The 17,972-nt window shown below is 37.7% G+C and overlaps 1 protein-coding gene across 2 annotated transcripts in view; it reads left to right on the top strand.

Annotated features, from left to right (window-relative positions):
* Positions 1-3,412, top strand: part of CCNY (cyclin Y) — a 202,604-nt gene extending 199,192 nt beyond the window's left edge. For both annotated transcript variants that reach the window (XM_039839808.1, XM_039839809.1), the window contains one exon: positions 887-3,412. In XM_039839808.1, coding sequence (XP_039695742.1) covers positions 887-1,003 — 117 coding nt within the window. In that variant the 3' untranslated portion in view covers positions 1,004-3,412. The remainder of the gene's footprint in view (positions 1-886) is intronic.
* The last annotated feature ends 14,560 nt before the right edge of the window (positions 3,413-17,972 follow it).

Raw genomic sequence — 17,972 nt, forward strand, 5'->3', positions numbered from 1 at the left:
GTACAGTCCCTGGCCTTTTGCTTGAATTGTATGGAATAAAAGACCTCATCTTTGCTTCATCATTTTTGTCACCCTTGCCTCTGGATCCTCTTACAGATGGCGGGTGAATGTGGTTGGGACAAGCTCCCTGAGATGGTACGAGCGGGTCCAGCTTTTGTCATGTGCTCTCTCCTGCACAGTGGCAGCCCCGGGAGAGCTGTGGCCACACTCTGACCCCAGGGCAGGCCTGGCCCTGCTCTTAGCTGTGGCCCTCCCCCGTGGAGTCTCACTGCCCTCATCAGCAGAATGAGGACTACATTGATTATCTCTGCATTCCATGTTTGTGTGTCCCCTCTGGTTCCCTTCTGCAACAGTGCTATAGAGATGACTCAAATACCCAGTCATCTGCTCTAACTCAGTCTCTGATTAATGATCATTGCCCACTACTGAGCTCTCCCCACGCACCTAACACGGAGCTCCAGTGCATCATAGCCTCGCTGTGAGGAAGGTGCTGTTATTACCCCATTTGCAGATGAGGATGCTAAGGACTTAAAAAGGGGCACATACCCAGGTCACAGGTGGGGAACCACCATTGAACTGGAGCTGGCTGACCCCAGGGTACACTGTCATAGAGTTGTCTCACATTTTGAGATTGTTTTCTCAGTTAGGCTGCAAGCACTTTAGAAACAAGGACCATGTGTATACTTCCTTCCTATACCCCACTGTGACTGGCACGGGTCTGGGCCATGGGATGTGAACCACACGGGGTAGGGAGGGACTCCTACTGGTTTCATTCACGAGCATCTTCAGTGCCTAGAATGGTGCTGCTCACAGCAGTGGTTGGTGTCCGGTGAGTGAGCGGGTGGAGGGCATTTCCATCCTGAATGGTCTCTCTTCTTCCCGTCAGGCCATCTCTCGCCTCTGCGAGGACAAGTACAAGGACCTGAGGAGACCCACAAGGAAGCGGTCAGCAAGTGCTGACAATCTGACTCTGCCGAGATGGTCCCCAGCCATCATCTCCTAACTGTGGGTGTCCTCACTGAAGGCTGTACCATCCCTCAGTTTCTCCTTTAGTTTGAGAAAAGACAGACTTGGGGTGGTTTTGTTTTTGGTTTTTCTTTCTTTCTTTCTTTCTTTTTTTTTAAATCCATAGCTCCATCAGGCTGCCTTGATGACCGCCTCTGAGCTGTGTGGCTAACACGCAGCGAGGCTTTGAGGGAAGCAAAATCAGTATTCTGGAAATTCTGTTTCACACCTTTCCCTATCATCAACAGCATTCCTTCATGGAGGAAAAAGACTCTAATCCTGGAGGAGGAAATAAAGGGAAAGGGAAGTCGTGTAGAGGCAGGGAAAATGGTTAAATGGCATGGCCATTTCTTAAGTCCCCCATCTGGTCAGTAGGTGAATACGACGGAAAACACAGCAGTAGGTTAACACAGTTGGACGTGCATTAAAACACAAGAGTACCGCCTTTATCACCTCCGTCTGGATCAGTCTGTTCCGTAAGACTTCTTGCATTCCTTCTGGCAGCTTTTTTGGGATTTGGGGGATTTTTGTTGGTTTTTATTCTGTTTTGGTTTTGGTCCCACAGAGCAGAGAATATAGTTTGTACCCACCATGGCACAGACATCCAAATAAATAGTACCGGTTGTTTCTCTCTGCACTGTCCCTGCGAGCTGTCTCCTGAGCTTTCTTCCTCACAGGTGGGACGCACTCGTTAACGCTTCTCTACACCTTTATTTTATACAGTTTTTCTTCAACAATGGCAAAATTAACTTGACTATAGTGCTGAACCAAAATTATCCCTTTCCCTCTTTATTCCTCACCCCCTAAAAATTCTAACATGGGTGCTTGTGCCTTCCAATTTTCATGCAGTTTTTTTTGTTGTTGTTCTGACCTGAAGTTGTAGTTACAAATCAGTCAGACGTCGTGAGCCGAGGAAACGATGTGCAGTAGAGGGTGTCCTCGGCCAAGATTTTCCAGAGTGCTGGGTGTTGTCCTGAAGTTATTGAGGAGGAGCCATTTCTTTGTACACCCCGCCCAGTCCATTCCTCTACTTCTACATCCATTGTTGCAAGCAATATTCTTATCAACTTTTATATGTTTACCTTAAATTGAAGTTAGTATAAATCAAAGTTATTTGTATAAAATTTTTTAAAAACCTAAAATAAAAAAGGTGGGGGTTGGGTATTCCAGTGGGAAGATCATTAAAGGGCAAAATGTTACTATTTACTGAGATATTTTTCACAGAATGATAGGAAAAAAAACTCAACTTGCATTTTAATCGTGGGTGCTTAGAGAAGTTATACAAAATTCAAACTGTGAAGGTTTATGCTTCATTATGACCATCCTTTTTTGTTTTCTGACTATCCCTAATTTGCTTATGGGCTAGATAGTAATCTTTTATAAAGTAAAATAAAAAGGTTAATGATCAAATATCAAAGAGTAAATCTGATATTAAGTCTAAGAATTGGAGTCAGTGAAGCATATAATGCTTTGGGTTTTTGCATATTTTCTTGAGTCACAATGACCGGTTCTAAGCATTTTCCTTTTTCAAGTGTCTGTGAGGCAAACAGCAGCAAATACTCTGTGTTTCGCCTTTCTCCTGTGTGAGCTTGGAAAACTTTGGAACTCTATATTATTTGTCTTGAGTACCCTAAAATCATACACCTGCTCCCCATACATGCCTGCTCCTGATGACACATGCTTTGGAAATGGAAGGAATTCAGAAAGTCAGAACCCCAAGAACACCAAGCTAAGAGTGCTGGTCAGGTTTCATTGAATTTTGTATCATGTGTAAACATAACTGGGCCAGAAATATTGTCAAGTTCTTTCTAAACTTTCAAAAGCAAACACGCAGAACAGGAAAAGTTCATTATTTTTCCATTGTAATTGTGTGGATATACTCTGTATGGGTACCAAAATCAGCATCTCTCTTCAAGTAAGAGTTGGATTTAGAACTTTAGAAATCTAAAAATGTAGAAAATATCATTTTATATTCCCTATTCTATATAACTTACAAAGGGACATATTTTTCTTAGCTGAATCTGAATACCTCTCAAGCATAAATTAGTTTCTCTCATGTAAAGTATTTTACCAGTCCATTTCAAGGAAATAGGTTCTGCTGCCTTTAAAGCAGAAATCTTATTTTTATCCCTTTTATTTGAATGAGAGAGATTTGAAAATTGAATTATGTAAATATATCAATGCATCTGCTATTATTTTGTGGAGTTTATTAAACTACTTTAAAAAATTGTATAGTCTATTTATTGTATGTATGTACATATAGTCTGATAACTTAAAATTTAAAGTGAATCCCATAAACCCCAGCTCAGTCTTTGTTTAGACTGTTGAATATGTTTTAGCCTTGTGCACTGGACTCTACCTCTGTATAGGAAAAATTTCCATATTCATTAATAAGTATTGATCTGTATTAATTGGTTATGTTTCTTGCACTAAGGATTTTTAAAACTCCTGTAAGTGTAGATTTTACTTTTGCAGTATGAATCACTTGACACATAGGTAGATACTTTAGGTTTGTTTTATTTTTCTACATGATGATGAAGACATTTTGTTCTCTGGTTTGTTCTAAGTTTGCCAAAAAAAAAAAAATCTCAACAACAGCAGTACAAGTACAGTACTATTGATAAATCGTAGTGACTGTAATTTGTTTGCAAAGTGATTCAATGCCCTAAAATTAAAGCTGGATTACTCTTTAGGAATACATCGTCTTAGTGCAGTTTTTAAATGCACAGTTTTCTTCACTAATGAGGGATGAAAAAAACCACACAATTTGTTGACTTTAATTTTAGATTTGACTGAAATAACAAAGTCACTGGGAGAATAAGTATATAGCTCAATGAAAAAAAAAATTTTTTTTTTTACTTAGTTTTACCTTTTTTTTCTTTTAACTGAGAAAAGGGAAAGAAGTCGGGGATTTAGAACCAAATTGGAGGGTGAGCTGGGAGATCCTGCCAAGATCAAGATCTGCTTCCATGCCTTACTGCACAAGAGCAGAGCTTGGAGCGTTGCCTGCCCCCATGGACTGAATCCCTGAGCTCCTTCTGTGGGCCTTGGCAGGGGCCTCTCCATCTTGGAGTTTCTCTTGATTATGGGGATTTTAATCCTCAGCTGAGGGGCAAAGCAAAATTCTAGGAGTGAGCAATTTCTATCCTTTCTGGCTTCTTTTGGTAACCTCTCACCACCTGGGGCCATATTTTACAGCTTTGGATTTTTTAAATGATAAAAGTATTCCTGGTTCATTGTAGGTTTTAATAAGTGTTAAATAAATACATACATAGAACAAATAGTGTCTGCCTTTCTGCTACATTTTTTTGAATATTGTTATAAAATTCAACAGGTTTTATAGATGCTGAGTGGACCAAATCTTTGCAAGAGCAGTGGAAAAGAGTCTTATAAGTCTTGAGTGACTCAAATAAGTACTAAGACCTTCAGCAGTTGAGATGATTGCAAGGTAGAGAGACCTAGTAGAGCTCATCACATTTATATCAGTGCCTTATTTTATCTTTAATCACTTTATCCCCTTAACTTCGTTGAAGTCAGTATTTCAAGACTTAGGTTGGATGGATCTCAGAGATGTGGATCATCTTCCCAAAAGCCAACCAGAGAGTCCCACTCTTGTTGAAAAGAGGAAATGGGAAACACCTTGGAGCTGAAATGGGAAAAGGATACTTAAGGATTAATTTGAGATTTATGTTTTAAGGTATGTGGTTTGCAAGAAAAACCCTACACATGTCTTCATTAAGATCATGATTTGCTATTACTGAATGCAAAGTTAGTAGAGCTATTATCCCACCTGAAAACAAATCCCCACAGGTGCCAGACAGGCCTCAGCACAGGTGAGGGAGTGTCAGAGTGTTCGAAGCCACAAAAATTGGTGATGGAGTTTGGACTTGACTAGGTCAGCCAAATTTCTTCATTTTCTTACCAAGTTTGTATATGTGAAGCTGCCAAAGGTCTACTGTGTCACTTTCTGTTAGAAACTTTATCAATAAAGAGTTCAGTGATTAGCACCAAAATGATCTGCTTTTATTCATCTCTCAGTTGAAGAGTCACTGGATGCAGCTCTGTGTCTGTATTGCTGTGAGGACTTGTCCTGGCAACTTATCCTATCCATTTGCAAGTCTTTGTAGAACACATTCTGGAAGAACCTGTTACTGTGAGAAATGTCTGACTGAATGGTGTTACAGGTCTTAGTAAGCCTTCTTGTGTCCTTTAGTGACTTGATTTGGCAGAGGGCTTTATTCCTTTGAAGAGCTTTTGTTTATTATGAATGTTTTCAAATGCAGGATATAAGAATGACATTCCAAAATAAATGCCGTTTTGGACAAAGATAGTAAGTGTAACTAGAACTCGTGTGTAACATTATGTTAATATTGGTATTGGTCTTTATTATAATGAAACCTTGGGTTTCAGTCTCATTTCAAAGTTAACTTGTTGTATGACCTTGGACAAATTACCCCACCTCCCTGGATCATTCAGTGAACTTGACTGGCAGAGATACACTTGCTGGTTGTTTTCACCATCTGCCTTACTCTGTTCCTGAGCATACACTGCTCAGCCAGTTGTTGGGTGCTGCTGTGCATGGGTGTAGGAAGGCTGTGAAAGACAAGTGCAAGACTAACTGGAGTTTCCCTGGGGGAAATTAGTTGTCTCTTCCATAGTTCCCTCCTAAAGAAGGGTGGCCATGGGTAGATCTGTGAAAGGCATGGGGGTTCAGGTTTTAGCTACTGCCCATCCTCTCCCTGGCTCTGTTCTAATGCAACTGAATATCCACCTCGTCCTCTAGTTCGGTTTTCCCGGACCTGGTTTGTGGATTCTTGTCCACGTTGATGGATGCAGAAAATCTCGAAACAGTGAAGTTGTTTGTTGGGATATTTCCAAAGTGAATCTTTGGAAAAGGCTGCTGCTTGATCATTGTTAATCCCCAGATGAGCCTTCTTAGAACAACAGACCAGAAGCTCTGGAAGCCCAGCCTTGGAAGAGAAGTATTCTGCTCCTCCTTCTGTATGGCAGTTCCTATCAGCCCAGGAGAATGGAAAACAGCCATGTGCAAGCTTCTCAAATCTGCCCCTGCTCACCAGCTCTCATGGTCTACTTAAAAGACTTGTGTTTTGGGGGACCAAAGAGTCAGGGTTCACTCCAAAGAGAAGAGCAGCATTTAGGGGACAGCATATGGTAAAACGATTCTGCAGGGTCAGCACACCGTAGGACAAGGCCTCACCAGGACACTTGGACCTTTGGTCTGGCAAGTCTCACAGCTTTGCTGGATTCTGAGTTGCCTCCTCTAAAACAAAGAAATGTGTCATTCTCTAGATTAAGAGTGTTTCCACTCTTAATAGTCAATTATTCTGTGAATAACTTCATTGTGGATTTTTCTAGGACCAGTCTTGAGACAGAACAAATTTACTCACCCCTGCAATCTTAAAAAAAAAAAAAATCAGAACTTGGGAAAACCTATGATGCAGCATTCCAAATCCGAAATGCTCATTAACTCCCTTAAATAGTTGTCTGCAGCATCCTGCTCCAAGCGCTGGCCTCTATTATATGTGAGCAAATCTGGAATGGAAAGGTTAAAAAGCCAGTTTACGTCTTCTTACTCTACAGTTAGTGCTCTTGCACCAAACCACAGCTATTTCTCTATTGTAAATCTGTAAATACAAAAGAAGTGTATACTTCAAAAAACTCATGGTAAATAAGGTACAATTTATAGAGCTCCTCTTAGAAAATCATGAGATTACCTGCAGCTACAATAACTGTAATTTCCCCTTCATAATTAAAGTAGTAATGTGAAATAGGGGAAAATACGCTGACTCATTTTACTAGGAATAAAAGTTATCAATATATTATAACTAAGTATATGTTACAACATTACTGTTTTCAAAAACTTGTTAGACTGAAATAGGATACTTCCTGGAATAAATTGTTATTTTATCAAAAGTAAGATATTGACATCTGAAATATGGTCTCTGAACTGGCTATACTTTTTCTCACTATTTCCTCCTTATTATTGGTGGAAGTGAAAGCTTGCCTCCTATTAATGTACTCAGGGGATAAAGTCACTGCCCAAACCTGGGACATCTGTTGTTGGTAGCAATAGTTTTGAAATTCTGGAAAGCTCATCATTTCCTATGGAAAATATTAAAAACCTCCCCTTTGGAAGAGGCCACTGGGAATGTCAACATTTGACTGCTGGAAATAAATGGTTTTGAATTAAGAATATATTATTTTATCCAATGGACCAAAAATAAATATATGTACACATATATGCTGTTTGTGTGTATGTAATTCACACACACATAGATACATACATATATATATTATATATATATATATATATATAATATATATATTTGCTTTTTAAATTATATTTCCCATATCTACAGTGCTGGTTTTTAAATATATAAATAAATACACGCATTTGAAAATGACTAAACAAAATACCTCAATTCATTTTCCTAAAAGCTATTTCTATCTCCTTTTGTTTGCAAAGGTGATTGGTCAGGATTGTGTTATGTGATACTCTGGCATTCTGTTCTTAAGAAAGTTGCCTCTGAGTGTCATTTTGCTCTTCTACAACCTAGAGATACATGTCATTAGGTTTTTGGTCTCATACAATTAAAAAAATCAAAAGCTCAAAAGCAGAGCCTTAAAAATGTTAAAAGAAAGTAGCCTTTTTAAGCACAAGGATTTTTATCCTACATGAAAAACTCAAATTTGAATTTAAATGACAGCTAAATTTGTCATACAGCAAAAATACAGGCAGCTATAGTATTGTGAAATAAAATTTCTTATCAAAAGATTTGACTAGTTCCATCACAGTCTTAAGGCAATTTAGTCTATATGTTATCATTTTTAAAAGCCCAAATTAACATTTATGCTTATGATTAAGCTCAATTTATCTTCTTTTTTTACTTAGAAAACATACAGAGCTATTCAATGCCAAGAATTGTAATAAATTAATAATTTTTCTTGTAAATGTCACTTCACATTTCAAATGAGATGACATTTTGGTTTGTTTTAAATCTAAATAATAGACATTGAATCAAAAGGATATTACAAATATTGATAAAATACTGTTGGAATATGAAATTTTACCAGAGGAATTTACTCAATTGAAATTCTTACAGTCTTCAAAGGTCACTGTTCTAAGAGCGATTTCAAATTGTATCATTTCAATTTCTTTACAATATTTCTCTTTTGTTATTAACTGTTCTCTAATTCTTTTATATAACATCTCAGTATTTCTTGTTTTCTCATTTTATTGTACAGTAAATCTGTAGTTAAATAAACATCTTAAAATTCATTTGGTTATAAAATAAGTTTATATTATGATCTGGTTCTACATATGTTGGATCATTACCCTAACAAAATTTCTAAGTTCTCAATATTTTTACTATCTAGGTACCGTTTTGATTTTTCACTTCAATCTCTTCCAAAAGATTTTATATATAATTATGATTATATGTACATAATCTAAAAGCTTTGAAAAAACATTCAGTGACTTACTAAGTTTTAGTTAATAGTAACTCTGGTAAATATTGTAGAAAAGGAATTTTGAAATTATTCGGTAAAGGTAGAGTGGAAAATTATCTTTTTTCCCCACAGTCATAATTACTTCTCTATTAGGACAGATAATTCAGTTACTTGTTAAAAAAAAGAAGTCCTTGTTTATAAAGAAGTTTATAAATTCACTAGAAATAAAATTTCAGTTTTACAAAATATGACAGGTACCCCTAAAAATGATTTATAATGTAAGACAGCATATGCAGATGTCTTTTACACAGCACATCTGCTGACTACTTAATCCAAGACTAGAGTAGGGAGTCTAATATCTGTCACTCGACACTCTGTTACTTCTTTTGTAACAGTTTCAACTTATCTTGTTGATTATCGTCTGTTTTATACATGACTTTAAAATCCTTTTTGGAAAAATGCAGAATTCATATTAAGTCAACAGGAAAGTGTAATATGTGCTTTCAACATAGAGCTTTGAATTAATTTTATCTATGTATAAGACAATGCTGAAGAATCAGTCATCTTTTTCCGTTTCACTTTTCATTCCATGCATATACTAAGACTAGAACTGCATAAGTTTCTTTAAGAAGTTTTTTTTCTGTCGAGAAAAGTGGCCATTTCAGACTCTCTTGGTGGGAATGTAAGTGAATTTGAATTTTCGAGAATATTTTGGAAATGTGTATTAAAGACCTTTTTTTTATACTTCAACTGAAAAATACTCTATTAAAGAATTTAAAGTACTACATAATCAGAAATATTGAAACAGATTTTATGATATAAAATTATCTCTTGCAGCATTAATTATAATACTGAAAAAATGAAAAACAACCAAAATTCAATTTGTTAAGTAAATTATGAGGTCTATATGTGGACATCTATGTGGACATTTAAATGATGATGTGAAAGAATGTACATGAACTTATTACTAGAAGTGTACACTGTTAAGAACTTGCTATATTATTTTCAAGAATTTTGTATTCTACAATACTAGAGTTTTCTTCCCTATAAATTCCCAGAAGGCGTGTTAGCAATTATAAAAATTCCCCTGTATATATCTGTAGTATAAAAGTTAATATTCAAGTTCCAATCAAAATGCCAGAGTAGGTAAACATTGTGCTTGCCTCCTCTCACGTTTACATCAAAATTACAACTAAACTACAGGACATCATTGAGAATCGACTGAAGTCTTGTTGAACAGACCACCTACAACTAAGGATATACAAAAGAAGCCACGTCAACTAGTAGTAGGGCTGGAACACGGTGGACCGGTCCAATACCCACATGTGGCAGTTCAAAATCAAGAGGGATATCTTGGCTGAGGAGATCTCTGCTGAGGAGTGAGGGATCCCAGCCCTACACCAGGCTCCCCAGCCCAGGGTTCCAGAGCCAGGAAGAGAAGTTCCCACTAATTGTGGCTGTGAATACCAGTGAAGATTGTGCCTGAGTGAGATGGAGGGCTGCTGGAGTCCCAGGTGTTCCTCTTACAGAGCCCAAGCATAGACTTACTCACTGACAGACTCACTTGCTTTGAGCTCCAGCACTGAGGTAGCAGCTTGAAAAGTGCCAGGACATACAGGGAGGAATAGAATTGCCTGGTTTTAGGGAGAAGGCTAGAGGGATGACTTTCTCCCAGACAGAAGTGCTGGTAGAGGCTGTTGTTCCTTTGTTGAGCTCTCCCCTCTCCCAGCCTGCAGACACAGTGGCTGCTATATCTGAGTCTCCATCAACTTGGCAAACACTGTTTGCATTGCCATGATGATTCCCTGAGACCCTACCCCACCCAAATTCTGGGCCCACCAAGCTGTTTTCAGTGGCTTTTCCATAAAAACGGTCTGTCTTGGCTCATGCTCCAGATTTCTAAAAAACTCTCAAAGGTTCACAAATCAAACAAGCAGCATCTGCCCTCAGCATATTCTGTACCTCTTGTTAAGCAGCCCCAAGCCCAGCACTTGTGTCAGCTGGCCTTTCAATGACGCTTAGCCTATCCCAGGCACCTCCAACCCAAACCCAAGTGGCAACCATCTGCAGATCACTTTCTACCTCATACCAAGTAGCCTCAAGCAGGACACAGGCAGCGGCTGATTTTAGCCTAAAACAGAGCCCCTCTCAAAGGGCTCCAGAACCAGTATGCCTGGTGGCCAGCTTCAGATGACACGAGAACACCCCTCAACTACCTCCACAAAAAAAACACACCCAAAGGGGAGACTCAGCAGGCACCAGAGCCCTACTAAAGTGAATCCTGCTCTGTAACGTCAGCCCCTACACAACGGCGCCTCCACTGTAGTCACAGCCAGTCCTCACAACATATCATCCTGAGGGGCAATCCTTCCCATTGACATGCAATTAGTAACCAAGGCTCAACAACAGGAGAGTGCACTCAACACACACACAAGGGACACACCTGAAGCACCTGGCTTAGGTCACTACAGAGACTGTGCCACTGATCCCTATAGGAAACCTACTACATAAGGCCACTTTACTAAGACCAAGAGACACAGCAGCTCTACTTAATACATAGAATCAAACACAGGGAAGCAGCCAAAATGGAGAGACAGAGAAACATGTTCCAAATGAATTAACAGAACAAAGTTCTAGAAAAAGATCTACACAAAATGGAGACAAGCAATCTACCAGATGCAGAGTTCAAAACGCTGGTTATAAGGATGCTCAATGAACTTAGGGGAAGTGTAGAGGAACTCAGTGAGAACTTTAACAAAGAGATAGAAAACATAAAGAACCAGTCAGAAATGAAGAATACAATAACTGAAATGAAGAATACCTTCAGAGGAATCAAGAGTAGATTAGTTAAAGCAGAGAACTGAATCAAGTATTTGAAAGACAAAGAAGCAGAAAACACCAGTCAAAACAAGAAAAAAAAAAATTTAAGAGGCCTCTTGGACAACATCAAGTGTACCAATATTCACATCACAGGGGTACCAGAATGAGAAGAGACAGCAAAGAATTGAAACCTATTTGAAGAAATAATGATGGAAAACTTCTCCAACCTGGTGAAAAAAATAGATATACAAGCCCAAGAAGCACAAAGCATCCCAAACAAGATGAACCCAAGAGGCCCACACTGAGACGTATAATTGAAATACCAAAGGTTAAAGACTAGAGAATCTTAAAAGCAGCAAGCTAAAAGAAACTGCACCAGAGAGGAAAGAAAAATAGAGAAAAAATATGAGTCCTTTTTGTGTATAAAGGATTGTGTCTTTTCACACTCATTCATATGTTGAACAAATATATACTGAGTATGTACAATGTGGAAGTCATCATACTAAGCTCTGCAGATAAAACAGATGTGACCTCTTGCTCTTGTTTAGCTTTAAGTATAGTAAAGAGGAATGACAAAATGATAATTATTGATATGTTCACTGAAGGAGGAATGCACAAGGCCGAAGGGGCTAGGCAAGGTTAGGCAGAGTGACAGCTGAGCTGAGCCGAAGATGGCATCATCCCTGAATGCGAGGGGACCTGAAACTTAGACGGGGCTTGAGGCGGGCTTTTTTGGTGGGAATATTTTGGGCGGGTAAATTGGCGGGGAAGAGAGGAAAGTCCAGTGAAACGGGAGGTGAGCTTGTAGCGTTGCCATCCCAAATGTTGCAAGGTCCGGTTCTCACACAAAAAATAAGGAAGGGGTCTGGTTCCCACACTATGAGGGTAGGGATAGGGCCCTCCTGGACCTAACAATTATAAATTCAGAGAAATACGATAAGAAATCAGAGTTTATGATTATATAGCAGAACTTGATCTAGATGGGGCCCAAGAAAGATTTCCCTGAGGAAGAGTTGGCCACACTGAGAAACACAGGATGAGCAGAAAGCAATTAGACGAAGGAGGAAGAAGAGCATTCTAGTCAGTCTACAGCACGCATTAAAGTTCCACTGCAATCTGCTTCTAGTAAGAAGGCATAAGAAGTACTGATTTACATTCCCACATGAAACAAGCAATAAAACAAAGCAGACAACATAAAAATTCTTTTCAAAATAACAAACTTCAGGCAACGAAGAACAATGATTCCTGAAACAAATGACATTATTCTAAGGAATGTCCCAGCTCACTGCCTTAAAAGAGATGCCGGCCGCAACGCTGGGGGAAGGAACTGAGTACAGCCCACCAGACTCTCTGACTTAGTGATGAACCTGAGCAGGTGAAACCAAGGCAGGTAGAGATCACAGGTCAGAACAATGGAGAGGAGAGGGTGGAACGTATAAAGAACACTGGGGATCCATGGAAGTAAGGAACAGTGCGTCCATGTGAGGAAACTACCCAAGACCAGGGACGAGAAAACATCTGGAAAGAGTGGAGGAAACAGTCCATGCAGCACCAGGAATAGTGTCTATTCCCAGCAGCCAGGCCGAATAGACTCATAACTCACAGGACAATGAACATTAGTCAGAAAGGCCTTGCCTCAGTAGTGGGAAGCAATTAGCCCTCAGCCAAGCACTGCTCTAGATTCACCTAACGAATCATAAGAGCAAGACTAGAAAGGATCAAACTGTTTACAAGTAGTTTAAATATATCCCAAAACAAAGCTCAAAAAAGATAAGTAGAGGCATAAAAGCTACTTATTAAGAACCAAATAGCACACTTATAGAGATGCAAGTTTTACTGTCAGGTTAAAAATATACTAGACATCACAAAATAAAAGAAGTTTGACTTTAGTGAATTATGAGAAAACTTCATGTGGATAACATACAATCCCCCAAAGAAGCGGGGACAGGGTGGAGGGGGGGAGAAAAATATTTGAAGAAAAAAATGGCCAAAATTTTCTAAACTTCACGAAAACTAGAATGCCAGAATTCTAAAATAAAGTGAGGATAGTTTAAGGGGTTTCTGGGACAACATCAAGCATACCAATATTCATATCACAAGGGTACCAGAATGAGAAGAGAGAGAGCAAGGAATTGAACCTATTTGAAGAAATAATGATGGAAAACTTCCCTGTCTGGTGAAGGAAATAGACATACAAGCCCAAGAAGCACAGAGCATCCCAAATAGTACAACACTACATTAAAAGAACAAATTGTCATGACCAAATGAGGTTTATCCTAGGAATGCAGGGTTGGTTTAACACTCAAAAATCAGGGTAAAAAGGATCAAATACATGCTGACTGAAGGAGACTAGATGTCAAGGGGTGTGCACACAATAGATCATACAGAGGTCATATTATAAAGTCATACACATGAACTTTATGAACCAATGTTACTATAAAATTTATGAATAAAAAGATCCACAATAGCTTGAAAATTTTTTTAATTAAAAGATAGAAACAAATCTTATAGGGAGGAAATTTTTCCAGTAGAGAGGGAGGAGTGCATCATCAGCTGCCTCATGTATTTGTAATATCACTCACATTCCATTGTAAGAGTCTATTAATTTTGTTGATTATTTTACTAAGAGTACAATTTCCCACAGGCCATGCCAAATTTAGCTAAACATATATTCAAAAACTACAACCAATGAAGTTTCTTTTTGTTTTGTTTAAGGTGCACTCTTTCAAAGTAGAAATGTAGGACTGAATCTGGCCTCCCCTCCAAGTGAGAAAAAAATGTATGTCTTCTCAGCAGTAGAGTCCTAAATTTGTCTTAAAAAGTAACTACAAGTGGGTTTGGGGTTTCTTCTGGGAGGGATGAAAATGTTCTAACGGTGATGATTGTACAACTCTGTGAAGACACGAAATATTGCTCAATTGCACACTTTAAATTGATGAATTGTATGGTATGTGAATTATATCTCAATAAAACTTTATTCAAAGTAAAAAAAATCAATATTACTCACCATGTTAACAAACTAAAAAAAGAAAAAAACATAGGATCATATCAATAGGAGGAAACAAAGGCACTTGACAAAATTCAGCATCTATTTCTGATAAAAACATCAGCTAACTAGTGATACAAGGGAACTTAACTTCTTCAATATGAGAGGATCTATGATAACTCTACAGCTTACAACCTATGTAGTAGCGAAAAACTGAATTCTTTTCCCCAAAGGATCAAGAACAAGACAGGAATGACTGCTTTTACTCCCTCTATTCTAGAGATTCTAGCCAGTGAACTGAGGCAAGATGAAGAAACAAGAGGCATTCATCTGGGAAGAACAAAACTCTTTTTAGCAGACAACAGAATCAAATAACAGGAATCAGCAAACTCCAACCAGTGAGTCAGGTTGCTTGTTTTAGTAAATGCAGTTTTACAAAAATACAGTCATGTCCACAATTTATGTATTGTCTATGGCTACTCTCATGGTACAATGGCAGAGCTGACTAGTTGTGACAGAGAATATAATGGCCACAGGTCTTAAATGATTATTATCTTATCAAAACAGTTGTTCAAGAAAAAAAGATTGACAACCTTTGGTTATATAGAAAATCTGATAGAATCTACAAAAAAAGCTGCTAGAACTAATAACTGAATTCAACAAGTTGAAGGATACAGCATCAATATACAAAAAATCAGTGTATTTCTGTATATTAGCAGAAAACAATTGAAAATTAAAATATAATATACTGTTTACGACTGCATTGGAAAAATAAAAAATTGGGGTAATTTCACAAAATGTGGAAAGACCTATATACTAAAGTACAAAATTTTACTGAGAAAATTAAAGAGCTATGTAAATAGAGGCATATACTTTGTTCAGGGTTTGAAAATTCAATATTGTTAAGTCAGTTCTCGGTCTACGCCATGCTACCCTGAACAAGCCCAGTACCTCGGAAGCTAAGCAGGGTCAAGCCTGGTTAGTACTTGGATGGGAGACCACCTAGGAAGACCAGGTGTTGTAGGTGTAAAAAGAAAACAAAAAACAATTCTCCCCCAAATTAATCTGTACAGTCAACATAATCCAAATCTAACTTTGAAAACACCAGATTATTTTTAGAAATTGATAAACTGATTTAAAATTCATGTGGAAATCAAAGAATCTAGAAAAACAAAATAAAAATGGAAAAGAACATTGAAGGACTCACACTACCTAATTGCAAGAACTGTTCTAAGCCTAACATCATTAAAACAGCATGCAATTGGTGTAAAGATGGCCAAATACATCAATGGGACAGAATAGAGTCCAGAAATAAACTCATACAGACACGGTCAACTGATTTCGACATGAAGTGGGGAAAATGGAGCCTGTTCAACAATTGGTGCTGAAACAACTAGATATCCATATACAAAAGAATGAATTTGGATCCATACCTTGCATCATATGGAAGACACAAAATGAATCGTAGATCTAAATAGAAGACATAAAACCATAAGAGTTCTACGGAAAAGCATAGGAGAAAATCTATGACCTTGTGCTAAACTAAAGATTTCTTAGATATGAACACCAAAAGCAAAATCCATAACAGAACAAATGGATAACTGGATTTCGTCAAAAGGAAAAAAAACTTCTACTCTACAAAGACACAGTTAAGAGAATGAAAAGACTAGCCACAGACTGGGAGAAAGTCCTTGCAAAAAATATAGGTGATAAAGGAATTGTATCTAGAATACATAAGAATGCTTCAAACACAACACATAAGGAAACATTAGCGTAACTTTTTTTCTCAAACATTGATACCAAAAATGACATCCATGTTGTTTATGTCAAATGATTCAGTCAAAGTTGCAAAGGAAGAAAAAGGTGGGGGAGAGAAATTAGAAATAAGAAGACGATGAGTATGTCAAATATGTTTGTGTATTCCCTTTCATAGTTAAATTTGTTTTACAAAATTTACCTGATCTGGATGTTTGTGTAGCCTTCATTTCTATTGGTTTTTTTAGGAACAAGATTTTTTACTTCAACAGCATGCTAAATGATATTTGAAATTAAATAATTAAAAAATAATGTATATTTCATACAACCTGTACTTATTCAAAATAAAAATATAAAAGTTATAGGGTGGCTCGATAGTGTAGTGGTTAGCATGTCTGCTTTACGTGCAGAAGGTCCTGGGTTCGCGCCCCAGGTGGAGCCACAGACCATATCCCGGGTGCACTGGCCAGGGTGTGCACCACGCGCGTGTGGGAGGATACACCCTGCCTTCAGAGATCCAGTTCTTAAGGGGAGATGGCAAGGGGTGTCAGTCAGGGGCGTAAGTAAGTCAGGGGCATAAGTCAGGGGCGTAAGTGGGGAAAAGGTGAATTAAAGAGGTGAAAAAAATAAAAGTTATTACCTTCAAGAGAATCTAAAAATGCAAGAGAATCTAAAAATGCAAAGGAACATTTACCCAGATATGTGAATATGAAAGCCAGCTGTACATTCACAAGCAGTTAGTATAGAGCTGAATCCTTATGTTTGGTTTTGGAAATGACTATATTAGGTATTCATGTTTTTCTTTGAGGGGTTGGGTAGGTGCAGGGAGTGTTAGGACAGTAACAAGACAGGAATATGAATCTGCTATAAATACTGAAGAAAAACTGGGAATATAGGTTTAACAAAACATGCAGCTGAGCTTTCAAAAGTAAAGTTATGTTTCCAGTGACTAACTGAACTAGATCAGTGTGCATATACCAATGTCAACATGCTGACTGATGGGTGAAATGTAATCTTTCATCAGAGGAACAAATCATGACCCTGACAGGATCCATGTGAAAACTGATGATAGAATGCAACAGCCTATATTTCATGAAATATGTCAGAATCATTTATACCATTATGCTACAAGTATTCATCATGATTTTCAATTGGTCCTGTAATTTAGCAAGTACACAGTTGTCATGAGAGTTCAGGTGAATGCATAAGTCATATATCGCCTGAGAAAGGGTTGTGAATTGACTAGCTTGGATAAACATTTATAAAATAATAGTTAGGAGAAATATTTTTTCCATGCCCATGTGGGTTACTGGTATGTCTACATTTCTTGTATCCTCTAGTTTACCCTTCTTAAACTTTATTCACTCATGCAAAAAGGTATGTAAAACACATCTGAGAAATAATGCATAATCAGCTTTCAATATTGAAACAGGGTTAAGAGAAAAATTAATGAAATGGCCACAGACAGGATGTTAAAAATGATGTATGTTTCAATATCAGTGTAATATTTTCTGAAATTAAAAATTTTAGCACTTAGGGAATGAACTCTATAATTTTCATTTTTTCCAAAATTAGATGGGTTTGGTATATCATGCTGGTCTTTGAAGAATTTTCATGAACCAGCTATCTTATCCAAAAATTAGCTATTTTAAAATAAAGCAGCCAATGCTTCTATATTCAAATTATTTTCTTTTGAATAACAAATACCAATGTAACATATATCTTTGATGCCTGATAATCATGAGGAGGATAAAGGATTGGGCACAGTTTGTCCCAGTTCTCTCATTTCCTTATGCTTCTTGTGTTGTCTGGAGCAGTAGTGATCTCATCTTCTGTTTCAGTGCAAATATTCTAAAGCCATCTAAAGTGAGGTCTCTCAAATTTCTTCATCAACTCCAAAATTACCTAGGTAAGGCCTTTCTTTCCTCCTGTCTTC

This window comes from Pteropus medius, unplaced genomic scaffold (genome assembly GCF_902729225.1).
Source record: "Pteropus medius unplaced genomic scaffold, Ma_sr-lr_union100, whole genome shotgun sequence".
Taxonomy (NCBI): domain Eukaryota; kingdom Metazoa; phylum Chordata; class Mammalia; order Chiroptera; family Pteropodidae; genus Pteropus; species Pteropus medius.